The 17,352-nt window shown below is 37.2% G+C and overlaps 1 protein-coding gene across 1 annotated transcript in view; it reads left to right on the top strand.

Moving 5' to 3' along the window:
- LOC139949482 (uncharacterized) overlaps nucleotides 1–17,352 on the top strand; it is a 38,417-nt gene that overhangs the window by 1,959 nt on the left and 19,106 nt on the right. The window contains exons 2-5 of the mRNA XM_071947843.1: nucleotides 385–433; nucleotides 13,479–13,561; nucleotides 14,098–14,229; nucleotides 15,356–15,499. Coding sequence (XP_071803944.1) covers nucleotides 385–433; nucleotides 13,479–13,561; nucleotides 14,098–14,229; nucleotides 15,356–15,499 — 408 coding nt within the window. The remainder of the gene's footprint in view (nucleotides 1–384; nucleotides 434–13,478; nucleotides 13,562–14,097; nucleotides 14,230–15,355; nucleotides 15,500–17,352) is intronic.

Here is a 17,352-nt window from a genome sequence, read left to right as displayed (position 1 = left end):
AGAGGAAAGAGTTTGTTAATGCCATCTTTTGTTGACCTTCAAATTGTGCAAGAAGATCCCCCCTCCTCCTCCACCACACAATCAACACACATTTTAGACTTTGGTTTTATCAAAGACAATGAGCCGTCATGAAGGAATTTTATAAAGGGAGACAGCTCCAAAGGCGTTGGGCATGTGCATAAAAAGTAAGGAGTACCACGGTCAGCAGATTTATGCACCTTTGGAATTCCTAAAGAAATCCCCCAGAATATTTTACTTACAAACCCAAATAAATTAATAAATTTAAACTTTCGTCAAAATACCATGTTTTTTTGTTGTTGTTTTTTTTTTATAAATATTTTGAAATGTGTATTTGTTTTTGAACATCTTTTTCCACCCACACAGATACGGTTCACTCGGAGGAAACGACAGAAGAAAAAGACTAACACAGCAGGTATGTTATAAATAGAAATAGTCCATGAGTGAACTAGAGTAACCTGCCATACAACATTAATGTACACATACCAGGCCTGCATGCTTCGTTTTTGCAAGGGCAAGGGCACCAAGGCATTTTCTCCTTGGTAAAGGGCACCATTATGAGGAAATTTTTAAGTTGTACTGGAGAATTTCAAGGGCACCTAGGCAATGACCAGAGGCATGGAGGCAATCGCCTTTGTTGCCTCTGTGAAGTATCAGGCCTGCATACTATAAATTGTGTTACAAAAAAGAAGTAATGTTTTGTTGTTTTTGTTTGGGTTTTTTTGCGTTGGCCCTATCGATTGGCAACAATTTGCACGCATCTACTTACAGTTTGCATGTATCGGCATGATTCGCTAGCTTAGGGCCTCTGGCAGAATCCTGATCGACATAAATCATAACACTATTGTGTGACTTGTGTTTCATTAATTTTTTATTCAATTGTTTTAATCCTGATATAGATAGTCAATAAAACTAACCAGTGAAAATTTAGTTTCAAAAGGTACATGTAGGATCGTTTTTTGAGATACATGTATTGCCAAGTGATCATCAAGATCGCACATGTCTAGGAGTCTTGTAATAAACCAAGATAAAAAGCAATTAGTAGAAATCATGTCAAAGACCTTGTTTCTATTCAGCATGCTTACAGTCAAACATCCACTAATTTGAGTCCAGAATTCATGCCCAAGAGATTTTAAAAGTCCTTATGAGATGAGAAGCCTGTTTCAAATGTACTAGGCCTACATTGGTATACAAAAAAACTAACCAGCAAAAATTTCATTTCAAAAGGTTGCAGAATCATAGGTCTTGTAAAATCGAGATAATTACTAAGTTGAAAAAATTCCGAAGACCTTGCTTTCAATTCAGCGTCCTTCAGCTAAACATCCACTAATTTGGGTCCAGAATGCCCCAGGAGATTTGAAAATCTGTTGAGAAACTCTGTTTCAAGGGTAGAACAGCGTTTAACAAAAAAATTGCAGAATGATCCAGATTGCACAGTAGGTCTTTTAAAACCAAGATAATCACCAAGTTGAAACGTTCCAAAGACCTTGTTTCAATTCACCATCCGTTGGCCAAACCACTACTAATTTGGGTCCAGATTGCCCCAAGAGTTTTGAAAAAAACCTTAACGAGAAACCCTGTTTCAAGGGTAAGTTCATTTAATCATAATAATGATCTTTGGATGGTGCAATCTGCTAGCGTATTAATTCTCATCATTAGTGCATCTTCAAGGAAAAATTGCTCTCTGGAGAGAAACTCTATTATTGATAAACTCAAACAATAAAATACAATGAAGGACACTTCTATCCCAGCAGGGGATCTACACAGACGTTATAACATACAGCTTTTGTTCAACCTGCTTTCTTGTGACTGATGTTGCCCTTGGTTACGGGAAATAAATTGTGAGATGCACCTTTAGGAAGTGGAGACTTTAATTCAAGGGCATGATTGTGTTAGTTGTCCACACTGTTGGTGGTTCATCAATGTTTGTTGTTGCATCAGGAATAACAAAGTTTAACAACGTTTTCAGTCGACTGTATATTTTGTACATGATTAGGTTTCCCAGCTTTGCAGTTGAAACGGACATTGCCAAAACATTAGGCCATATTCTCAGTATTTTAAAGGAACACGTTGCCTTGGATCGGACGAGTTGGTCCATAACTGAGCGTTTGTAACCGTTTTTTATAAAATGCATATGGTTGGAAAGATGTTTTAAAAGTAGAATACAATTACTGTGCGAACTAACACACTCGGCCATTTATGGGAGACAAAAATTTGACTCCCATAAATGGCTGACCGTGTTAGTCGACGAGGTAAAAGGAAAACCGTGCAATTTCGAGGCATGTTTGTGTGGATCATTGTATTCTACTTTTACAACATCTTTCTACTCGTATGCGTTTTATAAAAAACAGTTACAAACGCTTTTCAAAGACCAACTCGACCGATCCAAGGCAACGTGTTCCTTTAATACTAAACACAAAATTGCTATGTAGTGAGTGCTGCATAAAATTGTGCCAAGACAGGGGATATACACTTGTACTTGTATGTAACATACATTCTTAGTTCCTTATACAGATATCGGTTCAAGTAGTTATGGCAGTTTATAACAAAAAAGTTTATGTGCAGGTCTTGTACTTTAAACCTTTTTGTAAAGTTTGTAGACCCCTACTAGGTTACAAATAAACTATGCATTTAATTTGTCCCTGGAAAGTTTAAGTATCCTAGTTGTAAAACATTGTCGTAAAACTACACATATATAAAAAGTTTATTATTCACATCTGAAAAGAAAGATTTGTTCCCCTACATGTAGCATATTGTAGTCGTATACACATCCCTACAGGGCAAATTGAGAAGTTGGTGTTGACTAGACCGTAGCATCATTTAATAGACAGAATGTGTATGTGAAAGTATGTAGTGCAAAGTACTTTGGGCTAGTGTTAAGGGTGAGCCCTAAACGCTGCCAAATTCAGGGCCCACTTTCATGGCTCTGCTTACCGCCGAATTCTGCGCTTACAATCACCATTCTCTGCTTTGCCGAATTTCTGTGCTAGCCTTGTAAGCGTAGAATGCCTACATGACGAGGAACATGCACGCGCGCAAGCAAAACTCCCACTAATACTTAAGCACAAAATTCCCTGCTTCCATAACCACCGATTCTTTGCTTAACAGTTAACAGAGCCATGATATTGGGCCCCGATTGTAAAATTATTTGTACACTGATATTGCCCAATGTGTACAAATATTAAACCTCTTTCGCGAAACCATAATAACTGCGAACCTTCGGCACAACAAACAATTGTTCTCATTATTCTTTGAATTGCTGAAATTGGATTTACAGTACACAGTGATTAAATTTGCACTCAAATACACAGTGCACTTCACAATTGTACTGACAGGCAGGCAGTGCTGTGTAGATAATATCAGTCGGGATCCATGGTGAAATCAACACAAACATCGCATGGCGCACACTCTATAGATCTTCATGTAGTACAGAGTTCAAGTGGGGCCATGCAAGTGTGCTAGTGTATGTAGTGTGCACCACCTTCATCCATGATACAAACATGCTGTACATAGTTCTATACAATTTTACAATATTATTTCTGTTTTTTTGTAGGCAAAAACAAAACAACAGTTCTGCCTTCAGTTACCCTAGTTTTTCGGCATGACCCTTTAATTTTTTTTTTTTTTTCTCTACATAAAATGTAAATTATAGAACCTTTTTTGTTCTTCAGGTATGGGATTTATCAGGATCGTTCCTGTTCTCACAATTTGTTCATTGTTCTCCATGCACATTCAAATTTTCAGTCTTCTGCAGCTGGTTCTATATAAAGAAAGACAGAAATAAACATAATTATTACCAGAGGAATAGTGGTTAAAACCAGTAAACCAGTTTATCACAAAACATGGTGCCAGTGCTTTGTTTTTGAAAAGGCAAGGGCACCAAGGCATTTTCTCCTTGGTAAAGGGCACCCTATGAGGAAGATGTTAATTTCTACTGAAGCATTTCAAGGGCGTCAAGGCAATGACCAGGGGCATGGAGGCAATCGATGCGTTACCTCTGTAAAGTATCAGGCCTGATATATGTAGTGCCAAGTCTGACAACTTAATAACATAATGGCCCTCGTAAAAACAACTGACAGGAAATTGGCAATCATCGGTTGACAGTTCTTTGATTAATATAATCAGCTCATCACTGATTAAATCCAGTCCATACCAGTTCATCAACCAATTCTCCAGAGCAATATTTCCCTCTCTGAAATACGATCAAAGTTTGAAATTGCATGCTTTGATGACCACACAAATCACTAAATACAACTAGAATTGAAGCCAAGCTAGATCATATGAAGGGGCCCCAAGTCACTTCAAAACAAACTGCCAGTTTGTTTATTTTAATTTTTTTTTTTGCCCCTAAAAGATTGCTTGTATCCCTAGCTCCATCGGTTATCAATAATTCCCCCCCCCCCCCAACAAACAATTTTAATAAAATAAAATAAAAATTATAAATTGATGTCTATTCCCATTTGATCGGATCTGTTGTCATGACAAACTTTTGACGTCTGAGCAGTCAACATTTAGGTGTTTTTTTACAAGGCTTCTTTTGGAGGTTTCTCTGATCTTTGATAGATATTTTTTTCAGCCCTGGCTTTTATATTTTTGAGAAGGCAAGGTCGTTTTAGTTTTTTATGCAAGCCTGTTTAGAAAGGGTAGCCTCAGAAAGTGAATCCTTTATTCTCAAATTAGTTGATACTACAAAGTATCTGCAGTGCGTTTCACCAAGTTATATGGTCATATGGTTTTTTTTTTAGAGACATGTATACCAATTTACGACTCTACATTTCAATCAAAGTCACCAGTTATGTGTGTTGCGATATGTGAAAATAATCATTGATGCACAACCCTTATACCCATTGGAGGAGATTTAATGCATAAATTATACATACTTTTGAAACTAAATTCCAATTAAAACTACTCTTCCATAGGCACTGCCACACATTTAAGTTCAATGTTTCAATGGTCTTCTGAAGCACGTACCTAGTGTATAGGCTTGCAAATAAAATTGCTAAACCTACAGTGTTAAGTTTATACAGGATCGTTTTGAAAAATCAAAATCATGTAAACAGCTGAAGATTTTTTTGAGTTGGTTCTAGTCCTACGCGTGACACTTGTGTCCTTACAGAAAGACAAATAAGAACTGTGTGTTATTATTAAACGCAAAAGATCAACTGCGCTAATCAACATTTTACCGTTATGTTCTTCGTAGTGTTAGTCAAAGAGGTACAAACAGATGTATCCTGGTGTATCATAATTTGGACACCCTGTTGTCTGTTATTTACATTGTAAATTGTAAGTAAAACAATTCGTTTACCCAGATTTAAACTTTCCAACAATTGTACACCCTTTTACCTGACTAAAACCTTGTACTTGTATTTTTAACCACTTACAGCAAGAGGTTTATTGACAATCACTCCTAATAATGCCTTAACTACCCACTTTCCTTGTCATATCATTCTTAGAATGGCGAGGCCTTCAAGAGTCCCTAATGGTGATCACTTCTTTCAATAGGCACAGTCAACAAAAATCAATATTTCTATAACAACAAAACATGGTTTAGTTCTAACGACTTCCTGCATACATGTAACTATGTTTGCACTCTTACTGTTACTGTACATGGGGCAAGTCTTGATTGTTCAGCACCCTATTTCACAAAACTTTACGCAAGCATTTGCAACTGCGTAAGTCCACTTGTGCATTGTTTAATTGTGCCATAAATGTTGCGCAATAGTGGACTTACGCAGTTGCGTACAGTTTTGTGAAATTGGATGTTGAAGTGTAGCTCTTCATAAAGCTCATATCAGGTTGGAGAAATCCAGTCCAGGGTCCAATTTATAGAGCTGCTTTAAAAAGGACAAAATACTGTACTTACACAATTTCTTCTTAGCAAAATTAAGATGTGAGAATGTATTTAGCTCATTAGCTGGACTGTAGAAAAAAGAAAAGGAAATTTAATTGAAAAAAATATAAAAAACAGATGCTATCAAGGCAGAATGATTGACATCCAAACCTTTTTGGAACTGTCTTGCTTAACTGTTATAATCAAAGAGATTTCTGATTGACTTACAAAGTATCAACTAAAGTATTTTACCAACCCTGGCTGTACCGTATTTGAATGCAGCAGATAAACCTGCAGTGCTTGGTTTAACTGTGAGAAATACTAGTCGGCTTGTTCTTTTATATTCTTGAAAGTTCTCCATTGTCTGAATCCGGAAATTGTAAGGAAATTGAGATTGATTGGAATAAAGCGAATAGGTAAACAAACAGTTAAAGAAAAGCTTTGATCAAAAAACCACCTGTTAGTTTTTCGGAGTCTTAGTTAAAGGTACATATTATAATGCCTACATCAGGGTACATACTAAAGATAGAAAACATTTTTCTGATTGTGAAGACAATAATGCATCTGGGCCCAATTTCTTGGCTCTGCTTACCGTAAGCAAAGAATCGGCGCTTACGGAAGCAGGGAATTCCATGCTAACCTCAAGCATATTTCCTGGGTTAGCGGGGAACTTTGGCGTGTGTACTCCACGCTATTCTAGGCATGCTACGCTTACATAGCTAGCGCATAAATTTTATGCTTGCACGTAAGCGCCGAATGTTGATTGTAAGTGCAGAAATTGGGCCCAGATGAAGAAGTTATTGCTATGAAAGCATGCAGGTTTTTTTGTAATTAGTTAGTCTTTGGGTACTACCACTACCTTCCTTGGTTATGAAGTTCATACTTACATGTAGGACCTTTTCTTTTCAACTTTTCCTGTTAAAGATTTTTCCCTAGAAAACAAAGTCGTATTCAAGAGAACTGTTTCTGAAAACCTTTTTTCTTTTCTTTTTAACACAATAAGCTGATTTATGGTGTTACTTTAAAACCAATATTATAAGTATTTTCATGCTGAACCTTGCTCTTCTACAACGGATGAAGCCCCACTTTTCACAGGTTTGTTATTTCATGGTTGATCACACAAAGCGTGATCACTGTCTGTGACTACTTTGTCAGCTCGACCAATCCTGTATGATACATGTACCTTTAATACTCCAAGCTACCTTTGTTGTTGGTTACCAGGAAGCCGTATAGTATGTGATTTATCACACAGTCACAGTTAGACAGCATGACCTGTTCATTTCACAATCACAGCTTGAGTGTTAACCGTTGTCAGGGGCTCGGACTTTATGCTGGACCACTGGCATGACGGGCAAGAGGTGCTGATTTTAGTATCAGGCCGGTCGACTCGTGACTCGTGACTCGAAGCAAGTCCAATCAATGGAGGAAGGGTTCAATGTTTTTTTTGTTTTCAATTGAATGTTAAAAGTAAAAGTTCTACTGCACTCATGGTGTAATGTCTTTCAAAACAAAATTATTATATTTTCAGTTCTTGATTTTTAGTGTTACAAAAGGCCTGATTTGTCAATTCTGATTGGTATCAAAGTATGCCATAAAGACCTTACAACATATTGTTGATAAAAACACCTTGGTTGACATGGACAGCAAAATGTTACTGACAAAAATTCAACTCCCAAAACAGGCCTGGGGTCGATTTCAGAACTAGTCGTAACTTAGGACCAGGGCCCAATTTCATAGAGCTGCTTAAGCACAAAAATTTGCTTAAGCAAAAAATTCATTGCTTAGTAAAATCAGATTACCGGCCAAGACTCCACTCAATTGTTATGCTAAGTAAACAACAGCTAAGTACTAGTCATAAGCAATGTATATGGCATGACATTTTGGCCAGTAACATGTGTAAAATAAGCGAGCTATTTTCGTGCTTAAGCAAATTTTTTGCTTAAGCAGCTCTATGAAATTGGGCCCAGTCCTAAGAGATATTAGAAACATATGGCTACACGTAGTCCTATAATTTAGGACAAGTTACTCGTCCTAACTTGAGAAGACTATAGTCTTAACTCTTTGTGCAGTCCACCCATGGAATTCATCTTTAAAAAAGGGCAATGGCATTTGCATCTTTGAAAGAGCAACACCATATTGATTTTGCAAAGGGCTTGGCACTTCCGTTGGAATATTCCTAAAGTCTATGGAGAACTTTCGAAGGGGCACCAAGGCCTGGCCATAAGCGGAGAATGTTGATCTTAAGCTCAGAGTTCGGCGGTAAGCAGAGCTGTGAAAATAGCACAGATTGGTCAAAGTCAGGTGATCCTGAAGGCTAAATAATGGATGACAGTAATGGACGGTGCTTTTAGAATCTTCTTCTAAAAATTTGATAAACCACCAGCATGCAAAGCTGATCAAATCCTACTTTTAAAAAAAAAACAGAATTTCATTGAAAGCACACACGATGCACATCAAAATTATGTTAATTTCTCAATTCAGCATCCGTTAGCCATTGTCCCGGAGTTCTCTTATGGTATTATTGCATGCATGGTTGAAAACATCTGTGTCTAAGTCTGTGTTTCCATGGTAACCAGACAGTGTATAGCTTTCATCCTCCCCTCCTCCCCAATCATGTATCTATATCTGACTTCCCAATAAGACTCTCGAGGCTGAGTGGGGAATTTGTGTGAATGAGGATGTTGAGGCAATTATTTGTCAGGGATTTTTTTTTTTTAAATGTTTATAAATGCGAGTAGGCCCTAACCAAGGCTATCAGCCACTCTCTTGTTGAGGGCCGCAGGGCTAGAATTTAACACAGGCCCCAGGACAGTGATTTCAGCTTTGGGCCAGTAAACTCAGGTCTGGATAAGTCCAGAGTATGTCTTGTGTTTTTCACTCATGTCAATTATTAGGAATAGAAACCTCGCTGTGTAATATTCAAATTAAAGGGTGATTGGTTGGCATTTAGTATTTCCATGCCATCCTCTTAGGAACCTCGGTTCGAATCACGATTAGGGGAACTTTGAGAATTGGGTTTTTCAGTCCCTACCTGTCTGCGTGGGTTAGTGTTGGCCTTGGTGAGGGCCTACTTGCATTTATAAACATTTTTTTTCAAAAAATCCCTGAAAAATAATTGCCTCAATTGCTCCCTGGAATTATTCTCTGGAGTTTTCCTTCCACATTTAAAACTGAAACTTTCTTCCTTGTTTTCGATCCATGGGTTGTTTGGTTAAAACAGTGATTAAGTTCACTTTTCTGAGAGTGGCTTCACATCCAGGATAAATTCATGGATTTGAAATGAAAGGTGAATGAGCTACATTGCAACTCATGTGATACAAAGGGGTTGCAAATAAGGCATCATAATATCTGGAATTGAAAAAAAAAATATTCGGTTTTGTTTTCTAAATTAATTTTAACAATGGTTGCCACTGTAATGTAATTTACACGACACTTTACCAACATCCCGTTTCTGAATTTCAGAAGCACAAATTGATTAAAATTTCTCATTGAAGTTGGAACATGCATGTAGTCACGTTTCAGTGATTTGACCAAAAATTATGGTTACTGGCCTGGGTACGTGCACTGTATAATAATAGTAATAATAATAATAGTGACTTCTTATGATAGCGCTCAGATTCGTCACTCAATGACGCTCAAGGCACTTCAACATACAGTATTTTCCTGCATTGGTTTGCAAGGTGCTGTGGCGCAATATGCAGCCAATCCAACTGGGGGGAACTGTACTTTTTTGTTACTGGGTTATTTTACTTGCATTTTTTACACAACACATTGGACCAATTTCTCTACGTACTACGTACTATCCCATCCGAAGGACTCAGCAATAAGTGTTGTGCGTAAGGAAACAAGTGTCACGCCTGGAGACACAATATCCATGTTTTGCAAGGGATTATGCTTGCATCTTAAAGGAACACGTTGCCTTGGATTGGTCGAGTTGGTCTTTAGAAAGCGTTTGTAACCATTTTTTATAAAATGCATATGGGTAGAAAGATGTTGTAAAAGTAGAACACAATGATCCACACAAACATGCCTCGAAACTGCACGGTTTTCCTTTTACCTCGTCGACTAACACGGTCGGCCATTTATGGGAGTCAAATTTTTGACTCACATAAATGGCTGACCGTGTTAGTTCGCACAGTAAAAGGAAAACCACGCAATTTCAAGGCAAACTTGTGTGGATCATTGTATTCTACTTTTAAAACATCTTTCCAACCATGTGCATTTTATAAAAAAGGGTTACAAATGCTTTTTATAGACCAACTCGTCCGATCCAAGGCAATGTGTTCCTTTAAACTGTGGTAGAAAATTGTTTCTCATGAAATTCTGGTCTTGTTAAAGTATGTCTTGGTCTGACGGTAACAATTTTGAGTTACAGGCCCTGCAGTCTTGTGAATCTTCCCCCTGGAATTGGATCTCTGATTTCTGTCAACCTCGATCAGGCTCGGCCGACGCAGATTTAAAAATCAAAGCAGGCCTCTTAAAGGTGAGGCCGTGTACCGACATGTGTTTTGTGTTCCAACTCGTCTGCATGAGAGAAGTGTCACCATGACAACCAAGGCATTTCTGCCGCTTGATGGGGCCGGAGAGTAAATGAGGCTTCTAGATTGAATATCCCCTGACAATGCCTGAAAATACACTACTTGATCTGTAATCCATAGAATCGTATGGGTTAATAACACAAACAAAGGGAAGGGGTTGGGGAGACTTGTTTGTGTCTAAATTTCAAAGTTCTGTACTAAAGTACAATGTGTAGTTAGGCCCGATACATGTATACTGTATGAACTTCATGGAGGCACTTGCCTTTGTGCAATTACCGCGATCGCACATCATTGCCTTGGTGCCCTTTGAAATATTCTAATATAAAAGTGAAAATTCTCTCATACTAAGGAGGTGCTCTTTACTTTAAAGATGCTATGTCAGATTTTTGGCCCCAAATATTAAAAATAGATTTTTTTGAGTGAATTGTATTTCAAAGAGTATCACCCGCTCTAATGAAAAAAAAGTTTAACTTTAACTTTTAATGGTCAGGAACCATGACAAAAATTTAAAACGTTTCTTATAAAACACATCAGAATTGGTCACGTGATATATTGTCGGGATCCCGACAAAAACTAATTTTGACCACTTTATTTCACTGCTACTAATAATTGGCGGACTTTTTCGAGCAATGGCTCAAATGAAAGCTTGTAACTTTTTCGACCCTCATCAAAATCAAAAGTTTTGAGTCAAATCTGCCAAAAATCTGACATAGCATCTTTAAAAGGAAAACCATATTGCCCGACTGGAATTTCACTTTTAATAGGGCAAGGCTATTTTATTTCATTTTGCAAAGGGCTCTTGAATTTAAAGATCTTGGAAGATCTTAATGACCAAAATAGTATCGTTTTAACTTTAACTTTGTTTGTTAAGTTAAAAAATAAAATTAGGCGGCCAGCTTACGCAATCACCATCGATTCCCGTTGTTACAATGTACGTCATGTTCATTTTCATAATAAAATTTAAAAAACACCTGATGGTGAGCATTCCACCTTTTGGAGCTTACAATACATGTACGGTGAGCAGTGCTATCAAATAAATGGAATCTGCTGCATCAAGGAGAAAATCATCCGCTAAATAGCTCTATGACATTGGGGCCTTTTTTCATGAAATATGTTCCTGTTTGTACACATCACTTAAGACGCAAAACAAGAAATGTGTCCAATTAACAAAAACATGGTTGTTTTTCAAGGTAATTTCTTCTCCCTAACAAGTCTATGAATAAAATTATACCTTCTCATCCCATCACAAATTTGTTTTCTCCAAGATTTTCTTAAAGCGCAATTAAATCTTAGAAAGACCTTGGTTGCCATAGCAACGATGCCTTGTTATGACAGTGTTCACGTCCCGAAAGAGATCTAACCTTTCTGCAAATTGGAACAGTCCGCCCCGGGAAGGCGGAAAATGAAGTCAGCCAACATCATTAGGGCCCCTCCTCAGTGTTAGAGAGAGAGAGAGAGACACTACAGAAATATGTTGGATGGTTCCATTTTCTCTTAAGAGCGTATGAATGTGATTTGAAGATCTGTCCAATAGCATCTCGTGGTCGTGTATGGGATGCGTTGATGATGTAATAGAACGGTGATGTGTGTGTGTGCTTGCGGGGGCTGGGTATATGAGAAGATATTTAAGTACCACTCGATTCCTATATTCCATCTTTTTCGGACTCGTCTGTTTTCTGTCAGCAAAACGTCTTGATGTGGGGGAAATTATTGAAGCTGATATCTTGAGTAGTTGAGAGAGAATCGTAGACGTTTTGGAACACTCCCTAAAAGTGGATAGCAGTGGTTGTCTTTTCCTTAGCTGTGAAGAGTACCATTCAGAACAGCTCACCAACGGTGTTGTGTGTTTCTTTAAATCCTTTTTCTGATTGTGTGTGGACTGTGGAGCTTTCTTCCTTACCCAGTGTTCGTTGATTTCAACTGTGACATTTCGTTGTGAAAACTTCAACCTTCGTTTTCCTGTGCGATATTGCATCGGATCTACCACCCTAAGTCAAATTCTCTGGATGACTACATTTAACTCTTTGTGAATATTGACAAAGTGATCACAGATTTCTTCATAGGATTTTATATTATCATGATACCATCTGGAATTTAATTTTACACCGAGCGTACAAAGTATATAAAAAATCATAATGGAGGAAGATGGTGAAATGTTTCCTAGTATTGAAAATCACAACGGTCGCAAAGCAATCAAGGTAATCTGAAATAATTTGTATCGTATTGTTTTACTGGACACTTCTGTCAGGTATTTGGATAATCACTGATGGAAAATTTGGTAAGAGAATATAATGTCAGCTTTATAAATAACCAACTCAGTATAACAATAAGAATTACAGCTTGAAAAATTGTTGTTTTGGTTTTTCTCTTATTGTGAACTTGCTTCTCGCTCATAATCCTTGGCTAACCAGTGACAGAATTCTTCCCATATTTCTTCAAAACTAGGGGTTATTTTTGGCGTAAATTTTATGAGTTTCTTATTTGGTGTTTTTCTTGGTTTTAAACGAGGCTCCCTACTGTTCAGTCTGGAGTTGTGTTTCATGGTTTTCTCTTGATTTTTGTTGATAAATGTGATCAAAAAGCATGTGGATACTTATATTTTCTGACAAGAAGTCAGAGCTTGTTCAATGTAGATTTCGTGTTTACGCCATGGAATTTCTGTTTGTGCTCGTGCATAGTCCACTTTACGAGGCATTCTTCGCTTATAAATGGCTACAGAAATTTTGCCTGTGCCCTGTAAGTGAAGAATGGTGATCTTAAGTGCAGTTGGCGGTAAGCAGAGCCATGAAATCATGGCTCTGATTTCATGGTCCCAGATCATAAGTGCCATGATGCATCCTTTATGGTTCATCAACTAATTTACATTGTAATGAATTGATAAAGTAAATGCCCCCCCCCCCCCAATAAGAAAAAAAATAATAATGATTTCTTAGACCACTTCCTTCATCAAAAAATTTAAAACTTTGTGTTACAATGAATGCCAAATGTGATTGAATTGTCTATAACAGTACCGTGTCAAAAAGAATTTACAGCACATACCGTTGTCTTGGCAATCTATTTTTACAAATTCATCTTTCTTTTTTAATTTTTAGCGGCCCATCCATCCAGTTGGTCACAGCAATATCCGAGTATCAGCAAAATACATCAAGAGGCAAGAAGGACCAAAAGTTGTGTAGTAAGTAAATTGAATCTGTTCTATCTAGATCAACTTTCTCAACAGTACAAATAGATTAACCTGCGCTTTTCAGATCATCATTTTTTAACAATCATCTTTCTTACAACACTGTGCATTATAAGACATACGAACAAAATCACTAGTTGGTTTTATACGTGTAAATTAATTTTTTTAATGAAATCTTTTCATTTATATTCTATACTTATGATGCAAAAAAAAGGGGGAAAAAATGTTTTCTTTGTTCAGTCTGTTCAGCTGTTTGATTGCTTCACCCATCATATCGTTACATGTACGTATGTTTGAAGGGTTTTTAGCTATAGTTCACCCCTTTATCAACTGAAGTCAAGTGTAAAAAAGGTTGAGATTTTAAAGTTGATATCCGTCAAAATGATGTTGCAACAAAACTGAATTTTTGTGTAAAGTTGTAGTACAAGGTTTCTTTGGGGTTTTTTTCTTTCAAAAATGGAGTGTACAAAGCTAAACATTTCAAAAATTTTAATAAAGAAATGTTGTATAATTTTCTTTCTTTCTTGCAGTGTTTTCCGCAATGGAGAAGACCTCAACCCCGCAGTGAGAGTATTACTGCACAAGAGCCAAACGGCCAGCATGCTGAATATACTAGACCATATCACCAATAAAGTCGCACTCACTAATGGCGCCGTCAGAAAGTAAGTACTTAATCAAGATTTTGTTACACTTTGCTTTATAGCGGTAGGGTTTGAAGTGAGCGGTCGCCTAGTTGGCAAAATGAGGGAACATCGATTGGGCCTTTTTGTATGGGGCTGATGGTGGCCTGTTAAATGCGTTTGTGCGCTACCGAGTGCCCCATTATACAATTGGCATTTGCCATTCAATAGCAGGGCTCAAATTTTTAAACTGAACCACAGACCCTAGACCAGTAGCTTTGGTGTCAGGCCTGTAAAAACATGACTGAACAAGTCTTGCATTCTTGTGTTTTTTTCAGTTGAATTCTGATAAAACCTTACTGTGTAATATCTTAAAGACACTGGACACTATTGGTAATTGTTAAAGAGCAGTGGTGTATCTCAACATATGCATAAAATAACAAACCTGTGAAAATTTGAGCTCAATCGGTCTAAGAAGTTGCAAGATAATAATGAAAGAAAAAACACCCTTGTCACACAAAGTTGTGTGCTTTCAGATGCTTGATTTTGAGACTTTAAAATCTAATTCTGAGGTCTCGAAATCAAACTTGTGACAAATTATTTCTTTCTCGAAAACTACGTCACTTCAGAGAGGGAGCCGTTTCTCACAATGTTATACGATCAACAGCGGTCCATTAATTGTTAAGGTTTTATGCTACCGGTAATAATTATTTTGAGTAGTTACCACTGCCTTTAAACAAAGTTCAAAATGTTGACTTTTGAGTCTGATAAACACCTTTCCATGCTATTGATTAATTTTGAACTGCTTTTTTTTGTTCTGCTGAGTAGATGATTGTTGAGTAATATTTTCTGCCTATAAGCAGCTCTGTGAATTTGGGCACCGTAAGTTTTGTATACTGAAAATACAAAACTCAGCTTTGTAATTGTGCTTGAATAGACCGTATTGAATATGACGTCATGTGGCTCAAATATCTTGCATCTTACAAGATGGCGTCTGTGCGTGTGCGTGCGCGTGCATGTGCCGTAGAAATCAAACCGGGAATGTTGCGTGCTGCGATGATGTACGCGATTGGACGTGCATATATATGATTTGCCCTACAAGATGGCGACTTTTCATAGCAAAAAGGGGTTAATCAATACGATCTATTATCAATTGTTTTTGAAACAGATTGTACCACATGTCCGGTAAGCTAGTAGCTGATGGAACTGAACTGGAGAATGAGCATTCCTACGTAGCTGCCGGCATAGAGAAGTTCAAGAAACGAGGCTACGACAAACAAAACCAGCTGCAGAATTCACCAAGAAATAAAAGGTATACAAATCTTTAATCCTACTAAACAAAACTTGGTCAGTGCAAATACGCTGTCTCCTTAAAGGATTTCCGTACCTTTTCAAAATGTCCATTAAACTTACATGGTTTGAAGATAATGATAGTGGAAAGCTTCCCTTCAAATTTTACTTACTGAGGTGCTGTAGATTTTGAGAAATGAGTAAAACAATGTCAAGAAAATACGTTTGTAAATGATTATAATAATTTTCGTCTTCATGACATTGTTTTACTCATTTCCCAAAAACTACAGCACCTCAGCACGTAATATTTTCAGGGAAGCTTTCTACTATCATTATCTTCAAACTGTGTAAGTTTAGTGTAAATCTGTGGACATTGTGTTTTTTTGTCCTACAAAAGTTACAGAGACCCTTTAACTTGCAGTGGCATTATGCACGATTTTAAAATTGTGAAAATGTTGTGTCTACATTGACTTTGTAAAAAAGACAAATACTGCAAATTAGTTTTTTTTTTTTTTTTTTTACTGTAGGCTTATTTAATTTCTGAGAAAATAGAATTAGCTGATTGCAAACTGGAACCAACCAAAAGGACTTATAGTATGCAAAATTGTAAGTGGTCTGAAAATCCTTGCAAAGTCTTTCTCGGAAGGCTTGTGAGCTCAACAGTGATTACATGTAGGTTCATTTGAATGAGGCATCCTTGGTTTTATTACTACATGTACTGCATGTACTTATTCGACATTAATGTAGACATTTATTTAAAGGCAGTGGACACTATTGGTATTTACTCAAAATAATTATCGTCCTAAAACCTTTCTTGATTACGAGTAGTGGGGAGAGGTTGATAGTATGAAACATTGTGAGAAACAGCTCCCTGTGAAGTGACGTAGTGTTCGAGAAAGAAGTAATTTTCCACGAATTTGATTTCGAGACCTCAAGTTTAGAACTTGAGGTCTCGATATATCAAGCATCAAAAAGCACACAACTTCGTGTGACAAGGGTGTTTTTTCTTTCATTATTATCTCGCAACTTCTACAACCGATTGAGCTCAAATTTTCACAGGTTTGTTATTTTTTGCATATATGTTGAGATACACCATTCCCCCAAGTGAGAAGACTGGTCTTTGACATTTACCAATAGTGTCCACTGTCTTTAAAAGAAAAATAACATAATTATTAATAATAATGTGAAATGAACCTCATCCTTCAGGTAGAATTTCAATTCCTCCAAGACAGAAAAATACTCATTCTAAAATTTCTCATTTTTTCATTAGCCGTTTGATTGGCAGTAATTCTTTCTGCTGATGGGATTTTTCTCCCAGACGGTAGAGTCAATGTTAGTTTGGCATTGAAGCCATCTGCCCCCCCCCCCCCTCTTGAAGAAGGAAAAAAAGAAGAACATAAAGAAGAAGGGTTTTTCTAACACCTGCACTACATTATTAAAAGTCCTGTGAAGATTGACTTGCAGTATATAAACAATTGGATTGAATGCAATTTCTTCCATCACTTCCACAAGAGTAGAGTTCGAAGCCCTTAGGAGACCTTTTTCATCTTCAAGTACATGTACTGCGGCAAAACCTTGTGTCCAAATTGTATGTCTATTCGTCTTTGAGCTCGAAACTCAATGATTTTTTTTTTTGCTTCATCGAGGCTCCTTAAATTATTGAAATTGTTCCCTGGGATGACAAATTGCACTGGACAATTTATCTGTAAAATGGATTGTAACTCCGCTCTTGCATTTAACTGTGGTTACAACTGGGTATACAGAATTAAAGCCATAGTACTTTTTAAAAACATAAAATACAATGAGAGAGAAGGGGGGTACGTAGGCACAAGCAAATATGGGGACAATTAGTAGAAGAGGATTTTTGTGCGCGTG

This window comes from Asterias amurensis, chromosome 17 (assembly GCF_032118995.1).
Source record: "Asterias amurensis chromosome 17, ASM3211899v1".
Classification (NCBI taxonomy): Eukaryota; Metazoa; Echinodermata; class Asteroidea; order Forcipulatida; family Asteriidae; genus Asterias; species Asterias amurensis.
The sequence above is the reverse complement of the archived record's forward strand: the minus strand, read 5'-3'. Positions and strand labels throughout refer to the sequence as shown.